Below are 27,103 nucleotides of genomic sequence, written 5' to 3' on the forward strand. Positions count from 1 at the left end.
ATTCATTCTTTAGCTATTTTTCTGTTATATTTATCCTACCTTTTATTTTTTATTTCAATTATATTTTCCATACCTAATGGTTCTACTTACTTTTTACATTTTCTAGTTTTTTCTTATTTTACTAATATCTTCTGTTGTTTTCTCTCTTAATATGTTTATTAGCCTTTTAAAAATTTATTGTGTGCATTTTAATATTTCTCTTCTGTGGGAATCTGTAATCTAGTAGGTTTTTTATTTATAGGTTAATTACTTTTAAAAAGGCTGTGCTCCTCAAAAGTCCTCTTAATTTGGCCTTTGAACTCATTTCCCCTGGGCATTTCAGCCAGATCCTAGTCTCCAATGGAGCCTTGTCAGCTCCAGTGAGTCCAGGGGTGGGGTGTGGATGAGCCCCAGGTAACAGAAAACCACTGCCTATTCCACAGAATAACTTCTCCTGTCAGGTCTTCACCTTTTGCTCCCCAGGAAGAAGCAGGTTTAGGAGGACAGTTGCTTTCCCACGCTGTGGACATTTAGAAGTGAAACAAGGTGGCAGCAACTCCCCAAAGTCAATCGTCCCCCAAGTTTCTTGTTATTGTTACTGCTCCAACTCCTTACCAACACAGTCCCTCTGCCCTGCCTAATCTTTCTTTAGAGGACACCTAGAACAGTTTGACATTTCACAGGAGTCAGAACAACTGGTCCCAAGGAAATAGAGAAGAAGAGCAGAGTTACGTTGTTCCCTTTTCCTATTTTATCTTCCCACAGCCCTCCCAAGCTGTCTCTTGTCCCAGGCCAACGCAGCCATCTGATTCAGGTTGGGTTGCCCAGGGAACAGACTCTGAGATGGAGATTGGTGAATAGAAGGCTTATTACAGAGCACACTGGGATCAACACCTGTGGAAGGGAAGGGAAAGGAATGGAACTGAACAGAAGGAATAGTTGAACTATATGAAGTGAGTTGAGCCAACTAACTTCAATTAGTTATGTATGGATTTTATATATATTAGGTACCATGGCTGCAATAGTTGAGCCAAAGAAGACTTCAACCAACTTCGCAGGAAGCTCTGGAGCTAGGACAGCCCTTCAAAGTTGTCCGGAGTTAGACCAAGCATGCCAGGCCTTTATACCCACACACTGTCCAATCACTGAATGAAGCTGCCCTAGAAAGTGGGCATGACCTTTGCAAGGCAGTTCTCAGAGAAAGCTAACAGCTGAGGTCTGCCCGCTGGCAGCACTGCCAACAGTTGGAGGGTATAAGTGCTTCCTTCCTGAACGGGGAGCTGGGTGGCACATCATGGCATCCACAGCACCACCCACACATGCACCAGTTTAAAATAGCCCCCACCACCCCAGGGGTTTTTCACTTTCTTTAAGTCCTTCAGGATTTTGTAAGGGAGAGAGGATGGGAAGCCACATTAATTCAACATTTTTGTCAAAACCATAGTCAGCCCGAGATTTTTTTTAACCTCTGGATAACTGTCTAACTCATTTCCTTTCTTTCTGCACGTTGTCTCACATGAGCTGTCATATCCCTCTGGGGCTGATTTACTTTAGCTCCCATGTTCTCACTAACTCTCAATTCTGTATTGCTTGCTGAAAGCTTTATTTTCCCAGGAGGTGAAGCTGAATTAGTCCTCTGAAGACCCAGCCAGAGCTGAGCAGAGGTGTGCTGGCTCCGCAGAGACAACAGGACCCCTGGGCATGGGGGATGGCAATATTTCCCATGGGACCAAAGTCTGCTCTGTGAGTCCCACAGAATCCCCCATCATTTCTCAGGTCCTAGGCCCCCACCCCACCAGACAGTTGTAGTATGTGGGTTGGGGTAGGAGCCAAGGTGAGTAGTGGTGGTGCAACTCTTCCTTTTGAAAGCTACCTAAGTGATTCCAAAAATGCCTGTTCTCTTTTGCACATACACACACACACACACACACACACACATATACACACCTGCCAGCTCAGGCCTTCTCATTGTCTTCACCCAAGTCTTCAACCACCATTTACTTCTCTGATAACATCCAAATCTCTATTTTCAGACACATTTCAGACTGTTCAAGGGGCATCTCCTGATAGATGCCATATACAAAATCTCAAATTTGTTTTCTTCTCCCAAAACCTAACTGTTTTTTGTTTGAATTTTCAGTCTTGATGAAAAGTGGCATCATACATTAAGCTCAAATCCAAAACATCAGAATCTCTCCCTCCTTCAGGCTCATTTCCAATCTATCTCAAAGTTCTACAACTTCTAGGTTTATAATATCTGTAACATCTATCCTCTTTCTTTATGTCCAAGATCACCATCTGAGTCTCAGACCTTCCTCATTTTTTCATGTAGATTACTGTCCATGTTAGTTATCCATTGCTGTGTAGCAAAGTATCCCAAAACTCAGCGGCATAAAACAGCAAATATTTATCTCACAGTTTCTCAGGATCAGGAATGCTAGGATGGTTCACTTATATAGCTCTTGGTCGACACCCCAGACCCTTGCTGGCTGTTGTCAGGAGTTTTCAGTTCCTCACCATGTGGACCTCTCCATAGGGCTATTCAATATGGCAGTTGGCTTCCCCCCAAAATGAGAGAGAGAGAGAGAGGAGGGAAGCAGGGAGGAAGAGAGAGAAAGAGAAGAATCTGATTATCATAGGGTGAGGAGCAAACCACACATATTGAAAGGCACAACAAAACCAGCTTGCTTCTTCAAGATGCTGATCAGTGAAGGGAAGGAGTAATATATTAATGCCAAGAGAGGGTATCAGGATTTTTAAGTTTCTTTGCCTGTACATGAAATAGCCCTGGCCTTTGTCTTTTCCCATTTCTAATTTACTTTGTTTACTTTTCGTTGAACTTCTGACTCTTTTGCTCGTCTTTGCCTTTAATCTCTGATTTCTTTCATCTATTAGTAGGCAGCCGTCTCCTCAACATAGAATTATCAGGTATTACATTTATATGGATCCGGAAATCATCCAACTTGGTTTGTTAGCATAGTGGGTAAATTGAGGAGGAAGCACATTCCAGGGGTGATTTGGAGGCAGAGTTTGGAGGGGACCTCTTCTCTGCATGTAATGTAGTATGAACTTCAGTCTGCTTAGGCTTGAATACTGGTCCACCGTTGTTAGCTGGGTAAACTCGGACAAAAGTTATTCAATCTTTCTAAGCCTCAGTTTCATTATCGTTAAAAACAGGGTAATATTAATAGACCCTCCGTGGTGTTATCATGAAGATTCAATAGATGACTCATTTAAAGTGCTAGCCACAAGGTCTGGCTTGTATTAAATGCTCAAAAATACTAGCTATAACTATTTATAAAGTGCAGGAGTAGTGTATGGACATGGTGGTAATGCTTTTGACTGCTCAGTGACGTTTTCTTCCCTCTTTCTGATTCTCAGGTTCTAGAATTATGTTATCCCAAACAGTAGCCACTGGCCACATGTGCCTGTTGAGCACTTGAAATGTGGCTAGTCCAAATTGAGGAGTTGTGCTGTAAGTGTATAATACACACTGGACTTCAAAGACTTATTTTTAAAAAGAATGTAAAATATTCCACTAAAAAGTTCACATTGATTACATGTTACAATGACATTTTAGATATAATTGTTTAAATAAGTTACATTGTTAAAATTAATGTTATCAGTTTTTGTTTTGTTTTATTTTGTTTTTTGAGATGGAGTCTCGCTCTGTCGCCCAGGCTGGAGTGCAGTACTTCAATCTCGGCTCACTGCAACCTCCACCTTGCGGGTTCAAGTGATTCTTGTGCCTCTGCCTCCCGAGTGGCTGGGACTACAAGCGTGTGCCACCACATCTGGCTAACTTTTCTATTTTTAGTAGAGATGGGGTTTCACCATGTTGGCCAGGCTCAAGTGATCTGCCCACCTCAGCCTCCCAAAGTGCTGGGATTACAGGTGTGAGCCACCACATCTGGCCTGTCATCAGTTTTTTAAAAATTTTTCTTAATGTGGCTATTAGAAAGTTTAAAATTGTCTATAAGGTTTACATTATATTTCTTTTGAGCAGTTTTATAAAAATGAAATTACAGAGCTACTAAATTAAAAAGAAGTAATATATTTCTATATTTTATTTATCTGCATAGCATGAGCTCTTCTTCTTCCTTTATGAGCCAACCAGTTTCTGTTGACCTTCACTGGGCAGTTGAAGCCTTGCCGTCTGCACACACTGATCCTTGTAAGCAACCATCCATCACTAGGGTAATAAAATTATATCTGTGGCCAAACCTTAGCCAGCTTCTGGCATTGCCCAAAAAAAACTTAGCTACAGATTAATCCTCAGACAGCAAACAACCAACAGGGAAGAAACAAACTTCTTATTTTTTAAATTCCTTTGGCAGAGATACTTGATATCAAATTGGAGGTAAAAAGGAGGAAAACTGCATGAGGCAAATACCACCAGTAGTCAATCCAGTAGACACTTTCTCCTTCTTCTTTGCTAATAAAAGTCCCAATTTTGTTTAAGGCTACAATGTACCCAGTTCAAAAAACAAAACAAAATAAGGTATAAGAGGTGGCTATATGACATAGCTTCAGCCAATGAAATATAGACAAAAGTGTCATGGTGAGTCTTTTAGAAAGGCTGTTTCCATTTTAAAAAGCACGGGCAGGGACAAACTCAACAGATGCACACATTTTATTTTATTTTTTGCCTTCTGTCTTTTCTATCGGGAATGGGGACACAATACTTCAAGGTGGAACAACAACCTTGAGACCTGAGGGTAGAGGTCACACACTATGAGTGGGCCAGGAAGCCGGAAGGAGCTGGGCACCTGATGACTTCCTCAGTCAGCTGCTCTACCTCTCCACTTCCTGTTACTTGAGCCAAATAAACCCTGCTTGCTTAAGTCACTCTCTTTGGATTTCTGATAAACACAGCTAAACACAACCCCAGCTGAAACCTGCAGTCCAGAAAATGCTAATGTTCACAATCTGGCTCTAAAATCTGCTGTCCCGAGGACATTTTCACTTCCAAGAAAATTTGTCAGTATTGGCCTAAAGCAAATAGTTATTTTGGCTTATGCAATGGGAATAAGCATGAATTATTTGGCCTTGGCTTTTTATGATCCAGCATATATAATAGTCATTTTTAAAAGATATATACTATATATCTATACATCTACATAAGTATATAGATACAAATATATATTTCCATGAGGGCAGGGGCTTTATCTGTCTTATTCATCATTTTATTTCCAGGCCCTAACAAAGGCCAAATCTCCTTTTCCTTAAGGCTGACTTCTCTTTCCAGTGATATTCACAACATAATTTGCTACCGTTCAGAGGCGGCAACATGGAAAACATCCTAGGCTAAGTTACAGGTGACCTAGAGCTAATCCTGGCTCTACCAAATAAATAGTTCTGGGACTCTGAAACATTTCTTCAAATAAAAACTCATGCAGAAATTCAATGTACTAAGCAGGTAAGATTAAAGAGAGAAAACCCACAGCCCCTTCTACTGGGTCATAGGATAATAAGAAATCCCCAAGAAATTTAATAGCGTTAAAGACAAATTTAAAGTAAACCTCTCACTCAGTTATATAGATTTGAAGGAATGTTGTCATGTTCATGTATAAAAAATGTGACTTGGTATAGGGTCAGAAATCAGTACACATAAGGGCTTTGGAAATAACCTGTATTTGGGGACTATATAACCAAGTGTTTTAGCACATGGGCTTTGGATGACCTAGGACCAGTTAACTATTCCATTAATGGGTTTGATAATCCCAAAAAAACACAATCCTGAATGTCATAATACCAAGTGTAGAAATACCAAAAAGATCAAAATCCCCAAAATATAATTCTGGAAAAAATAATTTAAAAGACATTTCTCCACATTTATAAAAGGAGATTTATTTTAGAAGCATATAAAAACATGACAGAGCATTTCACAGGCCACTTTACATAATAAAATAGTCAACAGTAACATTTGTATTTTTACAAGCATAAACATACAGGTATACTAACAACAGTCATATGGATATAATGTTATAAGTGGATGAACCATATTCATAAAGAAATAAGTCAAAATTCAAAATGTATAAATGCATAACACTATGGATGGTAATTTTGTGCAACCAGCTTTATAACTGTAGTCATCTGAAACACCATGATGATAACCTAAGTCTTTTGATAAGATTGATCCAAAACTTCAATGAGTCACTACGGCATATGCAATTGCACAAAGAGCTGAGATCTTGAGAAATGTTATCTTTCACAAATGCAGTTGTACAAAAAAGGACATCTCTTCATTTATTGGGGAAGTTTCAACATTTTTACATAAACAATGCTTACACACAAAGTCAATGTTGTGATAATGCACTTTTGTGGAGTCAAATTGACAAAATATGAATAAAACAAATTAGAACTTTCTGAAAGTCATTATACAATTTATACTCCAGTATTGCAAATGATGTGAAGATGAAATACATAGTATAGCAAATTGTGAAAAGTAATAATAACAATTCTGACAATTTAAGATAGTGGGAAAAAACTAGAAAGAAAATTCAATATTTGAAAAAGTGTATTACAGGGCTACATTATGGGCAATTGCATGGAGGTAGTCCATTAGAGCTGGCCAAATTTCACAGTCATATTTTGAAGTCTTGCATGGCAATGAATTGCTGCTTTTTTTTTCTTTTAAGACATGGCTCTCGTCAGAGAATATGTTCACATTTCATTCATTTTCCACATAGCACTGCTCTTTTTGAAATTCTTCTATGATTCGACATACACCAACATGAGCATTCCCTATTAAATATTTCCATCTTTGCGTAATTTTTCTATGCTGTTTTGGGTAGACAGAAATTCATTTCACATGCACTCATATGCAGAAGCAATACTGATAATCAAATAGTCACACTATTGTGTGTCTTCTTATCTTACTGTGTGCATAATTATATTTGAACCAGTTGGTAACTTTGCTGGCTTCTTCAGGCAAATGTGGCTTTAATTCATTAAAATTTCCTAAAATGTCATTAGCTGGGAGGAATGCCACTGCAAACAAATGAAATATTTTTAAACCATATGGGGTGGCCAATTCACTTGTCTGAATTTTTCACCATATGCATTGGGCTGAATGACAAAAACAAATTTTATTGATGACACCTTGAGATTCACTTTTAGAAGCCTTGATGGGACTTAATTCCAAATCTGTCATGGTTTGGGGATTCTACTAAAATCCATTTTCTTCTGCAAAGTCCATCAAATCTTCAAATAAATGTTTATAAAGTGCTTCACTTTTTCCAGTCATTAATATATAAAGAAGCAGGTAAGTTCAAGAATGTTTGGATCCAAGTGGGGCATGATGGCATACAGTTGATAAGAAAGATGGGGACAATTTTGAAAGTGTCATTCCTCAGCCAAAGTGAAGCATGCACTAGTTTGTCTATGTTAGATTTAGTGGCAAATATAGGAAGTCTATCTTCTTTGACAGTCGAATCCCTAACTAAGAATATTTCATCACTCAATGAGTTTCAGAACACTGGAGGAACCTCTATATCAGCAAGCATCTTTGGTTCAGAATGTTGCTCAGCTTGTGGAATTCTTTTTATTCTCTGATGAAGAGTGTTTTTTGAAGGCAAGCATGGCACTATGTGTGAAGGGGCAGAAGTCATACATGATTGAATCATTTGGCAGGGGACATTTGTTGTATTTTTCACCTGTGTTTTTACTTTTTCTATGATTTTCCAAACACTCAAAACATTGAGAATAGATCTTTCTCACGTTGTACACTCAGACTCACACACTAATCTCCTCTGGAAACACCCTCACAGATACACTGCTTCTCCAGTTTCTAGGTATCCCTTCATCCAGTCAAGGGATTTTAAACTTTAGGAATTTCAATGTTTGAGATTATGTCTTTTGGGATTATGATTGGTACCATTCATGAACTAATTTCCCTAACTATGAAATTAGAATAATTCTGTTAGACAATATGAAAATGTGCAATGTGAATCTCTAAGGGAGAGACATCATATGCAAGGTTTTCTAAGTGTATTTGATCATAGAATTCTTTTGTAGTGGCCTATTCTCCTGACTCCTATTCCAGGACTCACACCTTGGAAAATTCTCTAACACAGTCACTTTTGCATCTTTATAGTTATAAAAACTTGATTTTTTCTACGTTAAAGTAGAATTTTCATAAGGAGTATATAAAGGCGTCAGTCTTGGAAGAAGTCTTCTAATATCTTCTTTCATGAATCCCTCTACCCACTCCTAACTACCACCAATTGGCTTGAAGCATGAAAAGTGCATCTGCTTCTTAGATGAGACCTTCACCAAATTCTAACCATGGCAGGTGCTTAAAATCCTATCAAACTTCTCACAGGGCAAAAATAAAGGATCAGAAGTGAGGATTCTAATTCTGGTTCCTGGCTCCTCCAGCTCATTCTTGTAATGCCCTGGTGTTACCTTTTCCTTTTCCTTTTCCTGATCAGGAGTCATCCTTTCCTCCCCATCATTCCAAACACCCAAGGAGGTCAGCTGGAAGACAGACTGAACAACCAGGAGCGTACCATAGCTTTCCTTCTTGAACAAGCCTTCCGCATCAAGGAGGACATCTCTGCTTGCCTGCAGGGAACGCATGGCTTTCGAAAAGAGGAATCGCTAGCCAGGAAGTTACTGGAAAGCCACATCCAGACCATCACCAGCATCGTCAAAAAACTCAGCCAAAACATTGAGGTAGCTCTCTTTTTTGTTTTGTTTTTGTTTTGTATTTTGGCAGCATTGCTTGATAAAGATTATCAACCATCAGTGTCATTTTTCAAGTGCAGAAATATATCACTATTGCTTAAGTTTAGATAATTACATTTTAGTGGTCTAAGAGGGAAACAGTTCAATTTTTCAGCTGTTCATTTATGCCAAAAAAGTAGAAGGAACTTCTACTCAAAAAATATTTACTGTATATTTATTTTGTGACAACAAAGACATTATGTCAGACATTGTGCTAAGATGCTTATGTTAGCCTAAATCTCCAAGATTCTATTAATGTAATAATTTCAAATAGAGGTTTTCATAACGCACATCAGTAATGCTCCATTGTATAGCCATCGCAATCTGATGCCAGTAATTTCTCTGGCCCCATCTTCTACCCTTCTTTCCTTCACTCTGGCCACATTGGCCTCCCAGCGGTTCCTAGGACATTCCAAACACATTCTGGCCTTGGGGTCTTTGCACTCATAATTCACTGTGGCTGGATCATCTTCCCCTAGATATTCCTATGCAATGTTCTTCATTCCTTCAGGTCTCTGTTCAAATATAGCCTCATAACAGAGGATTTGCATGACATTTTATAAAATAGCACCTCTACCCACATGGTTTCAATCTCCCTTAAAGCCTACTTTATTTTTTTTTTTTTGTCACATAGCACTCATCGCAAACTACCATGGTCTATATTTGATTCCTGTTTGTTTTCTAAGATATAATCTCTATAAAGGCAGAGTTTGTTTTCTTCACGCTAAATCCCATATCCCATACCAGACAACAGTGGTGTTGTAGTCAGCACCCTAAATATTCCTTAAATTGATGAGTGAATAAATAAATTAATTTTAAGGCATTAGAGTAAAAATAGAGTTTCTCATCAAAAAAAGAAAATTCTTTGTCTAAATCAAGAGAAACATGCTTGTACAAGAGGTCTTTGAGAGTTGTTAGGGTGCAAATGTATGTGATGAATTTGGGTTAACAATTTTCATGCAAGGGCTGCAGATAGTGTACTTTATAGGAAACTGGCCCAAAACTTGTGGAGTTATCATGAGAATTGACAACAATGCAGTCTCACAATACTTGTCCTTTTCTACTATCAGAGAGAATACTGGATTTTATTAAAATTATGGGATTGAACCAGCAATTACTTCTTTATGAATTTGTACTTAAGGGCAAGGATATTGATTAATTTATTTTCCATCTGCAGGATTTAGCAGACCCCATAATGTATCTGAGGCAGTGTGAAAAGTTAAAACTCTCAGTAAACTTTTAAAAGGCACTTTATTGGTATTTAGCACATTTTGAATTGACCTCAGTGCCTCAAAGGTCAATGCCACTCTCAAAGTGATTGAAGGTATTTACATGCATAATGAAGTATCATGAAAGTGACAAGAGGCAAGCAGCCCCGTGCCTTTTGAAATGACTAGAAAATCAAGTAAGTACAGCATAGTGCTAAAATAAGATGCCAATTTAGGAGTCAAAACTTCTTGGTAATTGAAAAAGCCAACAACATTCTTAGAAACATTGAACTGTTTCTAAGAATATTCTATATTTTGATCTGGATTGTTATATGGTTGATTACATTACATTGAGTCAAAATCCACCCAGATGTACACTTTGACTTGTGCGTTCAATACATATTATACCCCAGTAAAATACTATTAGCAATAAGGAGAAAGTCTTTCTTTCAAATCTCTAGAAATCTTGTAAACAGTTTATTTTTGTATAATAATTGACTATCTTAGATTAGCTCTCTGAAAAAAGACAAATCCAAAACACTTTCCAAAAGACAAAGACAAAAACCTCAAAATGCCTACAATCCTATTAAGGGTTTGGCATATATAGGAAAATGAAAAGGACTGGATTGAGTTTGTGGAAAATTGAACTAGAAAATATTTTAAAGGCTGTAGATAACATAGTTAAAACATTATGAAGAAGAAAATATTCAGCTACCTTTGGTAAATAACTACAAGCACTTTATAGAGAAATGGATGCTATTCAAGTATTTTAAAAGAACCTAACCTCATTAACCAGGTCAGCCCATTTGCAAGTTGGCTAACAAGATCAATTCAAGTGTGAGCTAAAGCTTGACACAGGTCCTCAAATGAAATCAAAAAAAAATTATTTTAATCTACCACAATTGCATCAAAGTGCTTGTTTCTTTCTAAAAATCAAATGATTCCTTTTTTTAAGGAGGCAGTTGATTACAAGTTTTAGAATTAATTTATTTTTAACTCAAAGAAAATTTTATATATAGCATTGTTTTACTGTGGGTTTTCCCCTCAACTTACAAAAGCAATACTTGTTCATCATAATTATTTTGAAAGTTTAGGAAAAAAATGTTTAAACTTGGGGAAAAAATATCTCACAATTCTGCCACCAAATGGTGATCTCTACAAATACCCAGATGAATCTCCCTCTAGTCCTTCCAAGTATTCCATTTAGGAGGCTGAGACTATGTGTGTAAGCACGATTTTTATTCTAACATTCATCCTAAACTCTATCATGTCTCATTAAAATCTCTTTGCATGGTGCATACACCATGATTTGCTTAATTATTATCCTAATGTCAAAATATCACTTTGGGGGGCTGAGGCAGTAGGACCAATTGAGCCCAGGAGTTTGAGAACAGCCTGGGTAACATAGTGACACCCTGTCTCTACAAGGAAAAATAAATAATTAGCTGGGTAGGGTAGTGCACGCCTATAGACACAGCTCCTTGGGAGGCTGAGGTGGGAGGATTACCTGAGCCCAAGAGGTGAAGGCTGCAGTGAGCCATGATCATGCCACTGCACTCCAGCCTGGGCGACGGAGACCCTGTCTCAAAATAAAAATAATTTAAGATAGACATATCTTTGTGCATAAATATGTATCTGCATTTGGATTATTTCCATAGTATCTACTCTTAGAAGTGGAATTACTAAGGTATGAATACTGTGAAAGCTCTTGATACATGTTGCCAAATTGTTTTCCAGAAAGTTTATACTAATTTACACTTCCATTAGCATTGAGTGCTTTTTTTCCACTTTACCTATGCCAGAATTGAAATTTATCACTTTAATTTTTGCTAACTTCATAGAACAGAAATAAGATTTTTTTCCTTAGTGAAAGTGTTGAATCCACTTTTTTAAAGTGACTATTTAAAGTAACAATTTTGGTTGAGTGCCTGTGACTCACAGCTGTGATCCCAGTGGTTTGGGGGGCTGACTTGGGAGGATTGCTTGAGGCCAAGAGTTTGAGACAGTGAGACTCTGTCTCTACAACAACAACAAAATTAATAATAATAAAGTGACAGCTTCATTTCTTCTGCTAAGGATTTATGTCTTTTGTTAATTTATCTTTTGAGTTTTAGTACATTTAAATTTTTGTTAATTTGACGAGCTCTTTTATTTTACATATTAGAAATAATAACTGGTAATACGGTAGTAAGTGTTTAACAATCAGCAATCAGTTCTTTTCTAGGGGAAAAGAAAGCCTGGTTTGTAGTATTTGCCTGTTTCTATGGTGTAAATACTCCTATGATTTCAAACAACCAGCAAGATGACACTACACAAAGATGAGAAGAGATGTATACAATCTACTTTCACATACAGCTCCAGGCTGCTTGCAGTACATCACTGAAACCCTTGGCAATAGTATATGTTACAAATGTTTTTTCAGTTTGCTTTTTCATTCTTAATTGTATTTACAATGTCTTTACAAGTTTTACACAAAGGTAAATATTCAAATATTTTGCTTTGTAATTTCTCTCATTATTGTAGTCTTCCCACCTTCATCTGTAGTTTCACTTTCTGTGATTTCAAAAGTTTCCAGAAATATTAAATGGAAGATCCCAGAACCAAGTAATTCATAAGTTTTCAATCGTGTGCTGTTCTGAGTAGCAGGATGAAACTTTGCACATCCTGTTTCATCCCACCCATGGTGTGAATCATCCCTTTGTCCAGCACATTCACACTGTCAATACTCTCTGCCCATTAGTCACTCAGTAGCCTGTTGGTTACCAGATCAACTGTTCAGATGAGGTATCACAGTGCTCGTGTTCAGGTAACCCTTATTTTACTTAATAATGCCCCAAAGCACAAAAGTAGTGATGCCGACAATTCCACTATGGCAAGGAGAAGCCGTAAAGAGCTTTCTTTAGGGAAAAGGTTGAAGTTCTCGACTTAATAAGGAAAAAAAAATTGTATGCTGAGTTTGCTAAAATCTATGGTAAGAACAAATCTTCTAGCCATGAAATTGTGACAAAGGAAAAATAAATTCATGCTAGTTTTGCTGTCACACTTCAAGCTACAAGAGTTACAGCCACAGTGTGTATGATATTATAGTACATTGTTATAATCGTTCTATTTTTAGATATTGTTAATCTCTTACTGATAAATAACGTTATCATAGGTATGTATGTATCGGGAGAAACAATATATATAGGGTTCAGTACTATATGAGGTTTTGGGCATCCACTGGGGGTCTTAGAACGTATCTCCCTTGGATAAGAGGAGACTACTGTACTTCTAAGACTAGAAAGTTCCTCATTCAAAGACGAAATAATCTCCTCTATTATCTGTGACTTTTATGGCTTAATTTTAAAAATATTTTAGATCTATTTTTTTCTGAAATCTATAATGATATATGGCATGAGGTAAGGATCTAAATTAATTATTTTCTGAGTAATTAGAGACCCCAACCCACTTGTGAAATTACTCCCCCGTTGATTTATGAGTTGCATATAGAGTATATTCCTTTCCTACACTCACCAAGGTCTTCATGACATTACAGGTAGCTATATACCTTTACTACACTGATTTACTTATCCTTATTTTAGAAAATATTTTAGTATATAGTAGAGTAAATTTCCTTTCATCACTATCTTTACCAAAACAGAAAACAAAATACCTGCATACATGCAAAAAGACAAAACCAAACTCTAGTTAGTGTTTTTGACACTTTTACATCTTCAATTAACATTTCATTTGCCCTTGGGTTGTCTCAATCCCAGTTAAAAAATGAGCAACAGTCTGTCTGTGGTCTTTGAAATTCCTGTAATTTATTTGCTATAAAAATTCTTCCTTTCCTAGTAAAACTCATAACCATAGTTTAAACATAATTTAGGACTTTGTCCAATATAATACTTAAACTGGAATGTCTCCCCAAGTAACAGATTTGTGTTTTTCAAAGGCCTACACAGAACTCTCACTTTTTTTCTTAGTAAATACCAATTTCTTTTATGTCTTCACTTTACATTGGAATTTATTTGAATGTCAAGTATAATACAATTTTTTTCTATGGACAAGCAGAATTTTTTTTATTTTTTAAATCAATACTTATAAATGGGTACAAAGTGTTAAAAACCATGGTTCTTGGGACCACTAGCCTGGTGGTACAAGAAAGTCAGTTCTATTTCCAGAACACCAAAACACAATAAAGACGTGACTAACAATGCTCATGGACAAAATCTGGACATAAATGAGCCAGAAATCTCTCGTATTCTCTAAAAAATCTAGATAAACTCTTTTTCATTGTGTATGAAACAGGTTGATTCAGATTTGCTTGCACTGTGTTAACTTCATTGTGGTTCTGGTTCAATCCATAAAAAATCTTGCCTGATGCCATATTGAAAAAAATCCTTTTCCAAACTTATGGCACCAATTGTGAAATACAATTTTGTGAAAAGCTTTTATGTCAGTGATGGCCAACGGCAACCCATGACCATATCAACACAATGTATGTATGTTCTGTTTGGTCCATACATGGTTTATAAAAGATCTTGAATAATACGTCAATATTGTTAATTTGAGCAATTTCATATAAAATCTGGATTTCTAGCTTTCTTTCAAACACTATTGAGACATCTTTCCCACCTGGCAATAATCAGCTAGAATCAAACCACTGCTGCTTCCCTCAGATAAATTAGCAGAGATCACTTCTCTCTGAGATAGGACTCTCTCACTCATGTACACCATCAGCCTAGTTACAAAATGCATTCATTTAGGTAATCCCTGCTTTAAATGATGTTTCCTTATCATGTGTGATGGGAAATTAATGGGAAATTTGACTCAAAATTACAGATTTTAGAAGACCAAATAAGAGCTCGAGATCAGGCGGCCACAGGAACTAACTTTGCAGTACACGAGATAAACATCAAACACCTACAAGGAGTTGGAGATCTTCGAGGAAGAGTAGCCAGGTGAGAAGAAGCATATTGACTAATATTTAACAGTCAGTTCTTGGCCAGTGAACTCTCATTCCCAAACAAGCTCCATGCTGAGGAAAAAAGATATTGTCTACACATTAAGCTAAACTAATGAGATGGCAGTTGAGAAAGTGTGCCATAGAACTTTGAACTTTGAACGCCTCATCCTACCTGTGAGATTCAAAGTTTCTGTAAAGACCCCTTACACAGTTTGATTCCAATGGAAGTGACCAGAGTTCTGTCTTTACAGCCTCAACCGTCCAAATGCCAACATCCATACATAGACGCACCTTCATAACCATGTACGAAATCCCCATGTGTCAAATGCTAATGAGTAAAACATTTAAAATATACAAGAATTATAATAGTTTAATGGGATTTACTGCCAAATGGATAAAGTTTTGAATAACATCTTTTGTACAAGATTTCTAAATCAAAAGAATTGATGGTATGCAATTCAGCAAATATGTGTAGGTATCGAGAATGGCAGGACCACTCTGGTGGACACATCAAAGATGACTTGTGAATGGCTGACTGTGGACACCTTTCCATCTCTATATCTTCTGCCAGTACCTCATTCCTCTCTCCTGAAATACTCCCATCTCCATCTGGTTAATCCTCTTGGAATTAGATAATTACTACCTAAGAATTAGATAATTACTACCTAAGACAAAGCTCTCTTAGGGTATTTACCCATTTAATTCAACAAAAATGTATTAAGCACTCATCTTATGCCAGGCCGTGTAATGTTAGAATTCAGCAACATGGTCTCCTTTCTATAGCTGTTTACAGTCTACCAGGAAAAACAAGCTGTATCAATAACCAATGCCGTGAATGCTGTACTAAAAGTCTGGGATGCTATGGAAGTGTCCAATTCAGACCCACACAGAAGAGAGGCTTCCCAGGGGAGGTGACACTTGAGCTGAGTTTTGAAGGATTTATAACAGTTAACTAGACAAGGAAAAGTGAGAAAGACAATTTACCTGGAAGAATAATATGTGCAAAAGAACTGAGGGACGGATCACTGTGACATATTCATGGGCCTACCTGGGAGAATGGCATTTTGGTTATGGTATTTTGGAGTAGGCATTTTGAGAAAGTTGGGACAGGAAGCCAGAGAAGCAGTCCAGACCTGGAGGATGAGGGGTCTTGTAGGCTAAGGTAAAGAGTTCGAACTTTATGTAGAAGGTTATAAATGACCATGGGGGGGATTTTAAGTAAGGGGGTGGCATATCATATTTTGTGACGTTCTAGTTGTAGTGAACTGGTAGAATACAAAAAAAGGTTGTGGAGATCAGAGGAAGGCTATTGTACCAATCCAGGTGAGAAGTGGCAGGTCCTAAACCAAGGCACTAGCCATGAAAGCCCAGAGGAGGGGACAGACAACACAGACATTAGAGAAATAGAATCTACAGGATTAGTGCATGAATAAACATGGAGGATGAATTAAGCAGGGGGAGGTCAAGGATAATGACCAAAGTTTCTGGGCTTGGAGACTGGTTGAATACTCATGTTATTCCACGGAGAAGAAAATATGAAACAAGGAGCAATTATAACAAGGAAGTGGAAAGAGAAACGGAGTAATAAAATGTTTGGCTTCTACCATGTTGTGTATGAGATGCCATCAGGATATTAACTGGAATGGGCATGGAGCTCAAAAGGGAGGAAGGGAGGAGGTGTCAGGGGTGCCCAAGTTTCTGGTTGGCCCACAACATAAACGACTTAGTGGCTTTGGGAAAGACTTTATAGTTCTGGAGTGTGGCTTCATTTCTGTTAAAAATAAAAGATGCTGTCTTGGAAATAATACATATGGTTGAAAAACTCTCATCCAAGAAAAAAATAACTGTCAGCCAGTCCAGAGAATAAACAGGTGAATTTATATTGTATATTAATATATAAATAAATAATATATAGAAATATTTATTTCATTAATATTTGATCAATACCAAAGAAGTTTTACAATATTTGGGTAAGTTATGAAACAAGATAACAAAACAAATATCAGCAAACCCGCAACCCTATTTAGATGTGCCAAGATTTTGCAAAGAAGATAAAACCAAACATGGTTTCTTTGTTTCTTTTTTGAGACAGAGTCTCGCTCTGTCACCCAGGCTGGAGTGCAGTGGCGCAATCTTGGCTCACTGCAACCTCTGTCTCCCAGGCTCAAACAATTATCATGCCTCAGCCTCCTGAGTGCCTGGGATTACAGGTGCATGCCACCATGACTGGCTAATTTCAAACATGTTTTAAATGAAATATAATTTGGTTCAATTTGGTAGTATGCTGATGACACTCCTACCAACTATTTCTTTCTGCAAACCACTTACAAACCAATTATTTTATTTTTGTAAACCCTGTTTTATTTACAAGACAAAATAGCAAATGGATCTCAAAGAAACTAAGAGATCAATGAAATTACATCAAGATATGCAATTCTTTTTGCTCTGCTTGCTTTTTGCCTACCTTCCCCTTCAATCAAAAGCAGTGATTTTAGGACAAGGTCTTATTTTTCCTTGAAATGTCTCCCTTTTATGGAAAATTTCTGAAATCTATTTGGCAATCTGAGACAGAATTTGGCTAAGGGCCATGAGACTTAAATTCACCCTCCCTCTCCTGTTTCTTTTCTGTGCCTTTGCCAGGCAAATGACTAATGGACAAGCTAAGGCAGATTGATTACTGTCTTTCCACATAGAGGGACCTCTATTCCAATGAGCATTTTGGCATAAGTAAAATTAAGTTGATTGTTTTAACATAATTGCTAGCAAACATTTTACTGCTTCATAAATCAGTCTCAATATTTAATAACTAAAATGAGATTTGAATTTTACACCTTATTTTCCACGGCAATACACTGCAGTTTAAAAGTAAGTCCTCCCAATGAGATGAGGTTCCCAAAGTTGCCAGCCTGCTTTTGACACCCTGTCCTTTATTTAATAGACTAGAGGCTTGGGTAGGTCATCAGAGAGAGAGGTCATGTCGCCTCAGAGATTCAGGTGAAGTACAAAAAAGGAAAAGGCGAGCATGGGAAGTGCACCCCTAGGGATGGATATGACTTACAATCCGTAGCTGCAGTCAGAGGCCAACTCTCTAGCCCCATTTGGCTCTTTAGGATTCCAGAACAAACCTGCATGTGGGTAAAAAAAAAAAAAAGATAAATTTTGTTGATTTGTGATTAAAAGCAAAATCACGTTCTTTAAAGAAACATAATAATGTGGATGTTATGACAGGCCTCGTCACAGAGGGCAGAATAAAAACCTTTTATTCCACTCCTCTTACTTGAGACAACTCAATGCCAGTGAAAAATAAAAGAAGGAAAACAAAAAACTCCATCTTTAATATAATATGGAAGTTGCTGTAACCACTAACCACAAACAGAGCACACTTACCAACTATTGTGACATTTGGACTGATACAGTCCTTCTCAGATTTAAACATAATGATTTCCCACTAGTCAACAGTCATAATTTTGAGAGACATTGGCAAAATGGAATCAAGCAGCATTACTTAGAGGCTCGGGTGGGTCATCGGAGAAATACAACATGTCCCCTTAGAGATTCAGGTCAGCAACACTGAACATCCGGGAGGTATAGCCAAAGATGCAACCATGTTCTTTATCATTTCTATCATCTAGGACCTCCCTCCTTGCCCACTTATACCTGAGAGAAACTGGCTGAAGTGCAACAGGCTGAGGAAGGAGAGAGATTTGATACTGCAAGCCTGAATAGAGGATACGATCTACCAGCCACCAAACACACTCACTGATCCTCTGCAGGTAGCAGAAACATTCAAAGACATAATAGTTATTGTTAGAATGCAGTCATGCATATGAATCACTTCCACTATCATCCCCAGATAGACAGAAGACAGATAGATAGATGATAAACAGACAGACAGATAATAGATACATAAAACATAAGCAAAAGGCTAGTGAATACACTTCACGAAGGAACTACCCAGAAAAGTATAGGAAGAGTTCAAGCCAAAAGTTCTCCCGGTTTCAAAGAAATTAAGAACAAAAGACAAAGAATTTAAAAAAAAAAAAAAAAAAAGGATTACTTGTGAACAGTCACATGTAATTTGGCCCTTCCAAAAGCCCCACTGAATCTACAGTAAAAAGATTTTCTCTTTAAAATATAAACCCATAAGGACCGGGGATATCAGCATAGAAGTCTTGGAACCTAGAAAGCAGATGGAAACATGAAAACTGCCTTAGCAGAATGAAGGCCAATTTTCAAATTGTAGGATAAGCTGAGAACGACCTAACTTTATGCAACAGAATTCTCAAAAGGCTTCAGGCCCTTGCCACTAGGGAGAGGAACTGAGAGAGGCAGTAAGAGGAAGGATCAGAAATCACTGTAGTTTATTATTAGCTTATTAGTTATTATCAACTCTCAAATTACAGGCATCTTTTACTTTGATAAATAATAATTTTAAAAGTAAGGTATAAAAACGTTTCCCTCCAAAAGAGACTATCAGATAACAAAAGGAGATAGACAAACTGGAATTGCTCAGGGATAGATAGATGAAAGAAAAAGTCAAGATATTATGAAGATTAATCTACTTTAGAAGCTCCTAAAATAGAACAAATGCAACCGAAAATAATGAGTTATAAAAAGTAAAAACATGAGTAAACCACACCAAATGAAAAGAGATAGTTACTTTTCAATATAAAAATGATTGTAGAAAAATTGTCATATGACTGGCAAGGAAAACTCATCCAACATAGAACTAATAGAAGGCCCTAAAGAAGAAACAGAACGAATTCTTCAAAAAAAAATCATGCATATAAGAGAAGAAAGCATCCTTGAAATACAGATTTGAATCTATAGATTAAAAGGAAAAACTGTGACCATGGAAAAAATGATATAAGAACAATGAAACCAAGATATCCTGGTTGAAGTTGCTGAACAATAAGGATATAGACTGCAGCAAGCATCCAGGTAGACAAAGCAAGTCTCATAAAAAAGGAAAGAAATGTCATCACCTCAGACTTCTCCACCTCAACCAATGCTAGAAAATAATGGATTGATGTTTATCATGTTCTGAAAGAAAGAAAAAAAATGTTATCCCAACTAAGTTACCTTTCAATCACAAGAGAAGTCAGGCATTCTCAAGCACTCAAGAACTTGAGAATTCTAGTACTCCTGAGCCCTGCTTTTAAAATCTGGACGACAAAATCTGGCCAACCATGGAATAAATCAAAGTAAGGATCTTAGAAAAGAAATCATGGTTTGAAAGGATTATCAGTGAACATCTAATCTACATATAAAGTGAACATTAAATAACCATAGACATTCTAGTGACAGAACACAGTGCAAATGTCATAAAATTTAACATTTTAAAATTAACAAATTATTTTTTTAAATGTTGAAGGCAAAAGTATATAAACTTATTTATTTTCTCATTTTTTGGCATATGGTCAACAGATAATATCTAAAATTGGTATTGAGATGGTAGCTGTGACAAGTATAACAATCCCAATCTATGATAGCTTTCTATAGCTTCCTTTTTTAGAAGAGAAATCTCTCTCATAGTGAAGAAATACATATCTGAAACTTAACAATTTCTTCATTTTTCACAACATTTACCTTTTCTTAGGTTAAAGTAAAATTAAATGTATTATTTTAAAGTTGATGCATATAATATAATCCCAGTATTCTAAATTATGTTTCTTTCTTCCTATCTCTGTGTGTATATATATATGTACACATATATTTTAAGTATATATGTATAATGATGAACAGAATGATAATCAAATATTAATAATGTTACTTTTTAAAAGGGATTTGGAAAGATTTTAACTTTCCTCTTTGTTCTTTTAGGCATGATATGAAATTTTTTGTAATGGTCATGTACTATTTTAACAGAAACAATAAAATCATTCTAAAGGAGGAGGCGGCAGAGGAACTCCTTTTGGAATATAGAGTACAGCTTTGAAAAGCCATGAATCAATGCTGGACTTCAACATGTGGGATTAGGCTAGTGGGTGGTGGTTAGGGGAGGTGAAAATGAATAGGCGGCAACTCTCGAGATGAGTAAATAAATCATAGCTGCTAATCTTATGTGGGTACTCCCCCTGTGTCAGGCACTGGCTAAATGCTTTGCGTGCATCACCTCCTTCCATCCCTAAATAACCTACAAAGTAACACTATTCAGGACAGCCACTTACAGTTTTGAAGTTTGAGCACTCCAGGTGACATTATTCACATTGTCAACCATGTGTCTCTGGTACTCCTGGAGTCGTGTGGTAGACAAGTTGTGCAACTGTATGCAGTGACCATGGCATCATTTCCCCTTTTTTTCAGATGAGGAAAACTAAAATCTGTAGGCATTAAGAAGCTTGTCCCAGGCCAGGTGCGGTGGCTCACGCCTGTAATCTCAGCACTTTGGGAGGCTGAGGCGGGCGGATCAGGAGGTCAGGAGCTTGAGACCATCCTGGCTAACACGGTGAAACCCCGTCTCTACTAAAAATACAAAAAAATTAGCTAGGCGTGGTGGCGCATGCCTGTAGTCCTAGCTACTCGGGAGGCTGTGGCAGGAGAATGGCGTGAATCTGGGAGGCAGAGCTTGCGGTGAGCCGAGATTGTGCCACTGCACTCCAGCCTAGGCGATAGAGCAAGACTCCGTCTCAAAAAAAAAAAAAAAAAAAAAAAGAAGAAGCTTGTCCCAGATCATAAACCTAGGAAGTAGCAGAAGCATGGTCTATCTGACACCAGAAACCACATTTTTAACCAGTAGCCTGCACTGCACAGACCCTGCTGTCCCTGAGGGTGGGAAACAAAAGGAGGATAGACCTGGACATTCTGTTTTGTGTTGGGACAAATTTTCAGTGTTTTTCATTCTCCCTTTTCTGCCTGTTCCTAAAAACTTTCAAAATAACCATTTCAATGTAATTTGTCTTGAAGAAGTTTACCCAATATCTTTGTCATTGCAATAATGTAGTATGGTGATGGTCAATTTAATTATTGCTTATAAAATGAACTTGATTGCAGTAACCATGGTATTGATGAGATTAATGCAGTGAAGCTTTATTATTTATATATAGCCTTATCAAAGCATAGCTAAGAAGCTTGCTTTAATAATTAAGAATTTAAAAATATTTGTTTAGATGGGATTCAGTTGTTTAAAGAGGTGAGATAAATTCAAAGGTAAATAGGCATTCTCTGTCAAATTTAAATCTCTAAAGAATTAGAGATTAGTTTTTTATTTGTGTATAACTTAAAAAAGACCTAATAGATTACTGTCTTTTTAATGCATTTGTTATTCTTTGGTATTTTTTAAGCATCGGACTGGAGTTAGTACCATCATCTCTTGATTCTTTCATAACTACACATTTTTATATTTCCTTTTGTGTTTTCTACTTTGCTCTCCTTGAAGGAACAAGCATTTTGTGGCCTTTACCTTGTGTAATTTTAGGGAGTAGCAGTATAAAATGTCCAAGACCACGTTTACTTGAAATTCTTCCTCTTTTCTGATTTGTCTTACCAGATATTTCCCTTCTTGCTTCATCCTCTAGGATTTGAAGAAAACCTTTGCCACTTATTTTATTAGCCTTATTAATGTCACCTTTCCTTCAACTCAAATATTTGAGAAATTTTATGTTACATATATGAATGAAGTTGAAAGCTACTGTTTGGAAACTAAGACTTGTATACAGTAGTTTTGTATATGAATGGTTGTTCTAGCTCAGATTTCAGGTTTCTCACAACAGTATTCTTTCTAAGAGGATATATACAAATTTATCATAATTTATGTAAGGAAATATTATGAAAATGAGACTTTTTTAGTTTGATGTATGTTTCCCAAACTAGAGATAAAACTAGTAAGATTTAGCATCGTTTATAACATTTGAATTTTTGCTACATGAGTACAACTAATTTTTATAATATTGGGTTTATATGAAAAATGGGGTGTCGGTCTTTTCACACGCCCAGCAGGTTAACAATGTGGGAAGCTGGCAGGGTCATTGATAGCAAGTAAGTACTTCCTGAAGGCTTTCCAATTCAAAATATTACAAGCCATTCTGCCTGCCAAATAAATTATATTCTGAAGATGCCTGTTTTGTAACCCTTGATGTGAATTTTTTGGTGTCTGAAATTTACAAAAGAATGAAATTGAAATTGTAAAACACTAAATGCTTTGGGTTTATTTTGAAGTAATCTGTTACTTTAAAATTAAAATGTCAGCATTAGGAAGTCATAAAACAAGATATTATGAAACCCAGTATTATAAATGTTATCTACATCTAAAGTATTCTAAAATAACTTATTGGCAGCTTTATTCTTTTTTTCCTTACAAGATTTGGAATCTTTTTGGTTATATGTCTATTTTTCAATTTTGTTATATTTTTAATTTAAGTGGCCAATGTGGTTATGAACAAGATTTGTATGATCAGCCTCTGTTCTTTCCTAAAACTTCAGATAAATAACATTTTAGCTATAATCTAAAAAAGTGTTTAAATAAAATGACAGATGTTAATTTAAAAGCAGCATATGCTAATTTACTTTTTCATATGATGATGGTGTAATGGAAGTTACATACGCTTTCTTTTGTCCTAACTCTGAAAAGTATATGTCAGAGTTCTGGAATATGTCTTTAGCCAAGAATTTTATTCACTTAAATTTGTTTACAACTTGTATAAAGCTAAAAAGAATGTGTGTAACTATAGTGAACAGCATAGTTTCGCTTATATTATGTGATGTTTGCCAAAAAAAAGAATAAAAGATGAATGAATTAAATCAAAAGAGGATAGAAGGGAAATGGCAGGAAGTGGTGGTAGCAGCAGCCACTCCTGAGTAGCCTTTGGGGGTCTTAATATGGACTCACATCAGGACATTCTAAGTAACCAACAATAGAGGTGCCATTCTAACAATGACAGTTTGTATATGCAAAGGTATAAAACATCTTTTAATCAGGAATTTTGTGCGTACCATCCTACTGCCATTCTTGATCAGACTAATTCCTAATTTTTTCTCCCAGCAGCTTCTTCACCCCCACTACAGCCATCTTTAAGGGTGATACTAAAGGGATGCCTTTAGTATCTTTTTAAAGAAATGCTCAGGCAAAATTGCCATCTTAACTCACCTTTGCCTCAAATCTTTTGCACCAAAAACTTTAAGGAAAAAAGATTCATTCTGGGATCCTAAAAATGTTGACATCATAAAGCAAACAATATTTATATCACTTAGCATAATAATATGAAAATGTATTTCCTAATTAATATTATTTGATGACAGTCAAAACAGTTATTTTATAAAAGTGACAAATATCAAAATAATCCTTGATAACTCAGATATACAAAAGATAAAGTCCTTCAGTGCTCTTCAACTTATCCTTCATGCATATGTGAAAGTATACAGAAACTGACCATTAATACACTGCAACCTGCTCTCCCCCAAGAGAGTCACGGGTAATGGTTGTGGGGATGTGGTTCTGTGTGTTATCTTTCCTAACATACTGGGAAGATAATCTTCAGCTCACCTCACTAGCTCCTTCTCACCAGAATTCCTTCCCTAAATTATCACATGCAGCTTTATGGACCAAAGCTTCATTCATATGTTAGTGTGAATTGGTTTTGTCCTAATATGACAATGCCTGACTGAGACCATTCAAGGAACAGGAGTTTTGTTTGAGGCTAAAAGGGTGAGAAATTGGAGAAGATGGATTGGAAGATTTTGATTTGCTGAGACACCTTTTCTTGCCCACGAAGAATTGATAGGCTGGGGGCCAAGAAAAGAGGATAAAGAGAGGAAAGTGGATTTAGAACATGATATATAAGAGGAACAAATTTTAATTTTGCCTAACCATAGGCAGCAGCCTGTATTTCCAAAACATCAAAATTTGCTATAACTCCTAAGACTAAGTTAATATCAAGCTGAAAATGTAAAAATTCCCTCAATTTACCACAATATCCCCATCTAAACTATTTCAAGTTGGTGCTCTGGTTTGAGCCAATGCATTCAACCTGGTTTCTCTCTCATCAGAAAGAGAAGGGAAAAATGAAGAGAGATTCCTGAATACACTCCTATATCTACCAACTCATTCTTCAAATGACTTTAGAACTTTGGCCATCAAATGAATGCACAGGTGTCTACTATAGTGTTAAAAATGTTATAAACGTATTGATCTCACACCAATTTCCATCTTGCCATTAGATGTGATTCAAGCATTGTGAAGCTTTCTGGAGACATTCACTTATTCAGGCAAGAGTACCGGCAAATTGAGAAAGCCATTCAAGAATTCGTGCCCGCCCTGGAAACTCTTTCCAAGAACTTGGACATGAAGGTAACTGAAAATAGATGGGACTCATATTACGTGTTACTGCCAGAAGTAAGATCATTATAGCTTATCAAAATGCCCAATCAGGTGGTAATTTTTTAAGAGTACTCTTTTCTTCCAAAGGGTGTAATTCTGACAGCTCACTCATATACGCCATGGAAACAGTCAATTCAATCAACAAATGTTTAATGAATGTCTGCTGTGTTCCAACACAGCCATCTACTCTAAGCATATACTGCTTGAGTCCACCATTGCTGTTATTTTTTTACTCTCTGGAAGTAGTAAAATTATTTTTACTCAAAGACTATGGAACCAAGGAATATAAACAAAAGAACTTCCCATGGAAGCTATTATTATTAAAAGTCCAACATAAATGTGAATTGTTCATGTTACATCCCACTTAAAGCCCTGCAATGGGTTGTATCTCTTACAAAATAACATGTAAATCCTTTGGTTGGTCTGGATTTTAAAGGCCATCTGTGCTTCTTGACTCACCCTTTACGCCCAGTAATACTGAGCTCCCTGTAGGTAGGTCCCCACTCACACCAAGATATTACACATCTTCCCCTAGTTTGTGCTCTTTTCTGCCTGAAGTGTCTCTTTTCCACCTTCCCAGTCAATGGTTTCACTAAAGTGGAGCCCAATGCAAAGTTTTCTGTGCTCCACTTTGTCACATATCTTATGCAAAAGAAGCACTTCTCTTCTCCTCTGAAGTCATTTAGGCAGAACAAAGTAGACATCCTCTGGAAATTGGGAATATGAAAGTTTGGCGTTTGATTATTTGTTGGTAGGCGCCAGTTAGTCCAGAGCGGATGTTACTGAGCACATAGTTTACTCCAGTCCCACCTGGCTCTCCTTATCTACTTCCTACTCACCCATCTTATTAGGCCCAATAATTTTTAAACTCTCTTTGTTTTTCAAGGTACTCAATCATATCAATAACATGGCAATTTTATCTCTGGTTTTCTGATTTAAGACTTCACTGCTTTTCTTAAAGTCTTGAGCAGAAATTCCAGAATACTGTTAAATAAAAGTATTCATAGAAGGCAACTTATCTGGTTCCTGATTATCCTGGAAAAGTCTTTGCTGTTTGCTGCTGGCTATTGGTTAGAAATATTTTTTAATCATGTTAAGGAAGTATCCAGTGATTCCTACTTAGTTTTTATCAGGATGGAATATCTACTTTAATCAAATGCCTTTTAGATATCAACAAATATCTAGAATCACCATATTGGTTGTTTTTTGGTTTGGGGATTTCTGTGTTGTTTGTTGGCTTCTTTGGCCTTCTAATGTGTTAATACATTTCCCAATACTGAAACAATCTTGCATTTCTATAATGAAAGCTATACAGTTATTGTATAATAATTCAATATTTAATTTGGCATCAGGATTCAAAAGTGACATTGGACTATAATTCCTCTCTCTCTGTTTAGTATATTTTTAAAGATAATGCATACACATAGCTCAAAAACAAAACTACGTAAGAAAATATAGCCAGAGAATTTTCATTCCCACCCCTTAACCATTCATCACATTTTTTTCATGATCCTCACAGGTAAGCATTTTTATTAGTCAATTGTGGATGCATTCAGTATGCCCTTATGCAGATATAAGCAAATGAAAATACATATTTTTATTCCCTTTATTGCACAAAAAATAGTGTGTATCTATATATATATAGTATATATAAATTGTGTATGTATAGACAGAGCTATGCCTCTTTTTAAAAAAAAAAAAACTAAACAAATACATCCTGAAGATCTTTCCATATTGATATACAGAGACCTTCCTTATCCTTTTTTACAACTGCATACCCTTCCTTTGTATGTAATAGTTCAGTTAACTGCTCTTGCATAGATGGACATTTGGGTTCTATTAAATATTTTGCTCTTTCAAACAATGCTGCAATGAATAACCTTGCACATATGTCATTTTGTATGCATATAGATATATCTGTGG

The 27,103-nt window shown here is 36.5% G+C and overlaps 1 protein-coding gene across 1 annotated transcript in view; it reads left to right on the forward strand.

Moving 5' to 3' along the window:
* Positions 1 to 27,103, forward strand: part of FAM81B (family with sequence similarity 81 member B) — a 60,487-nt gene that overhangs the window by 13,609 nt on the left and 19,775 nt on the right. The window contains 3 exon segments of the mRNA XM_054487111.2: positions 8,415 to 8,658; positions 14,742 to 14,860; positions 25,021 to 25,150. Coding sequence (XP_054343086.1) covers positions 8,415 to 8,658; positions 14,742 to 14,860; positions 25,021 to 25,150 — 493 coding nt within the window.

This window comes from Pongo pygmaeus, chromosome 4 (genome assembly GCF_028885625.2).
Source record: "Pongo pygmaeus isolate AG05252 chromosome 4, NHGRI_mPonPyg2-v2.0_pri, whole genome shotgun sequence".
NCBI lineage: Eukaryota > Metazoa > Chordata > Mammalia > Primates > Hominidae > Pongo > Pongo pygmaeus.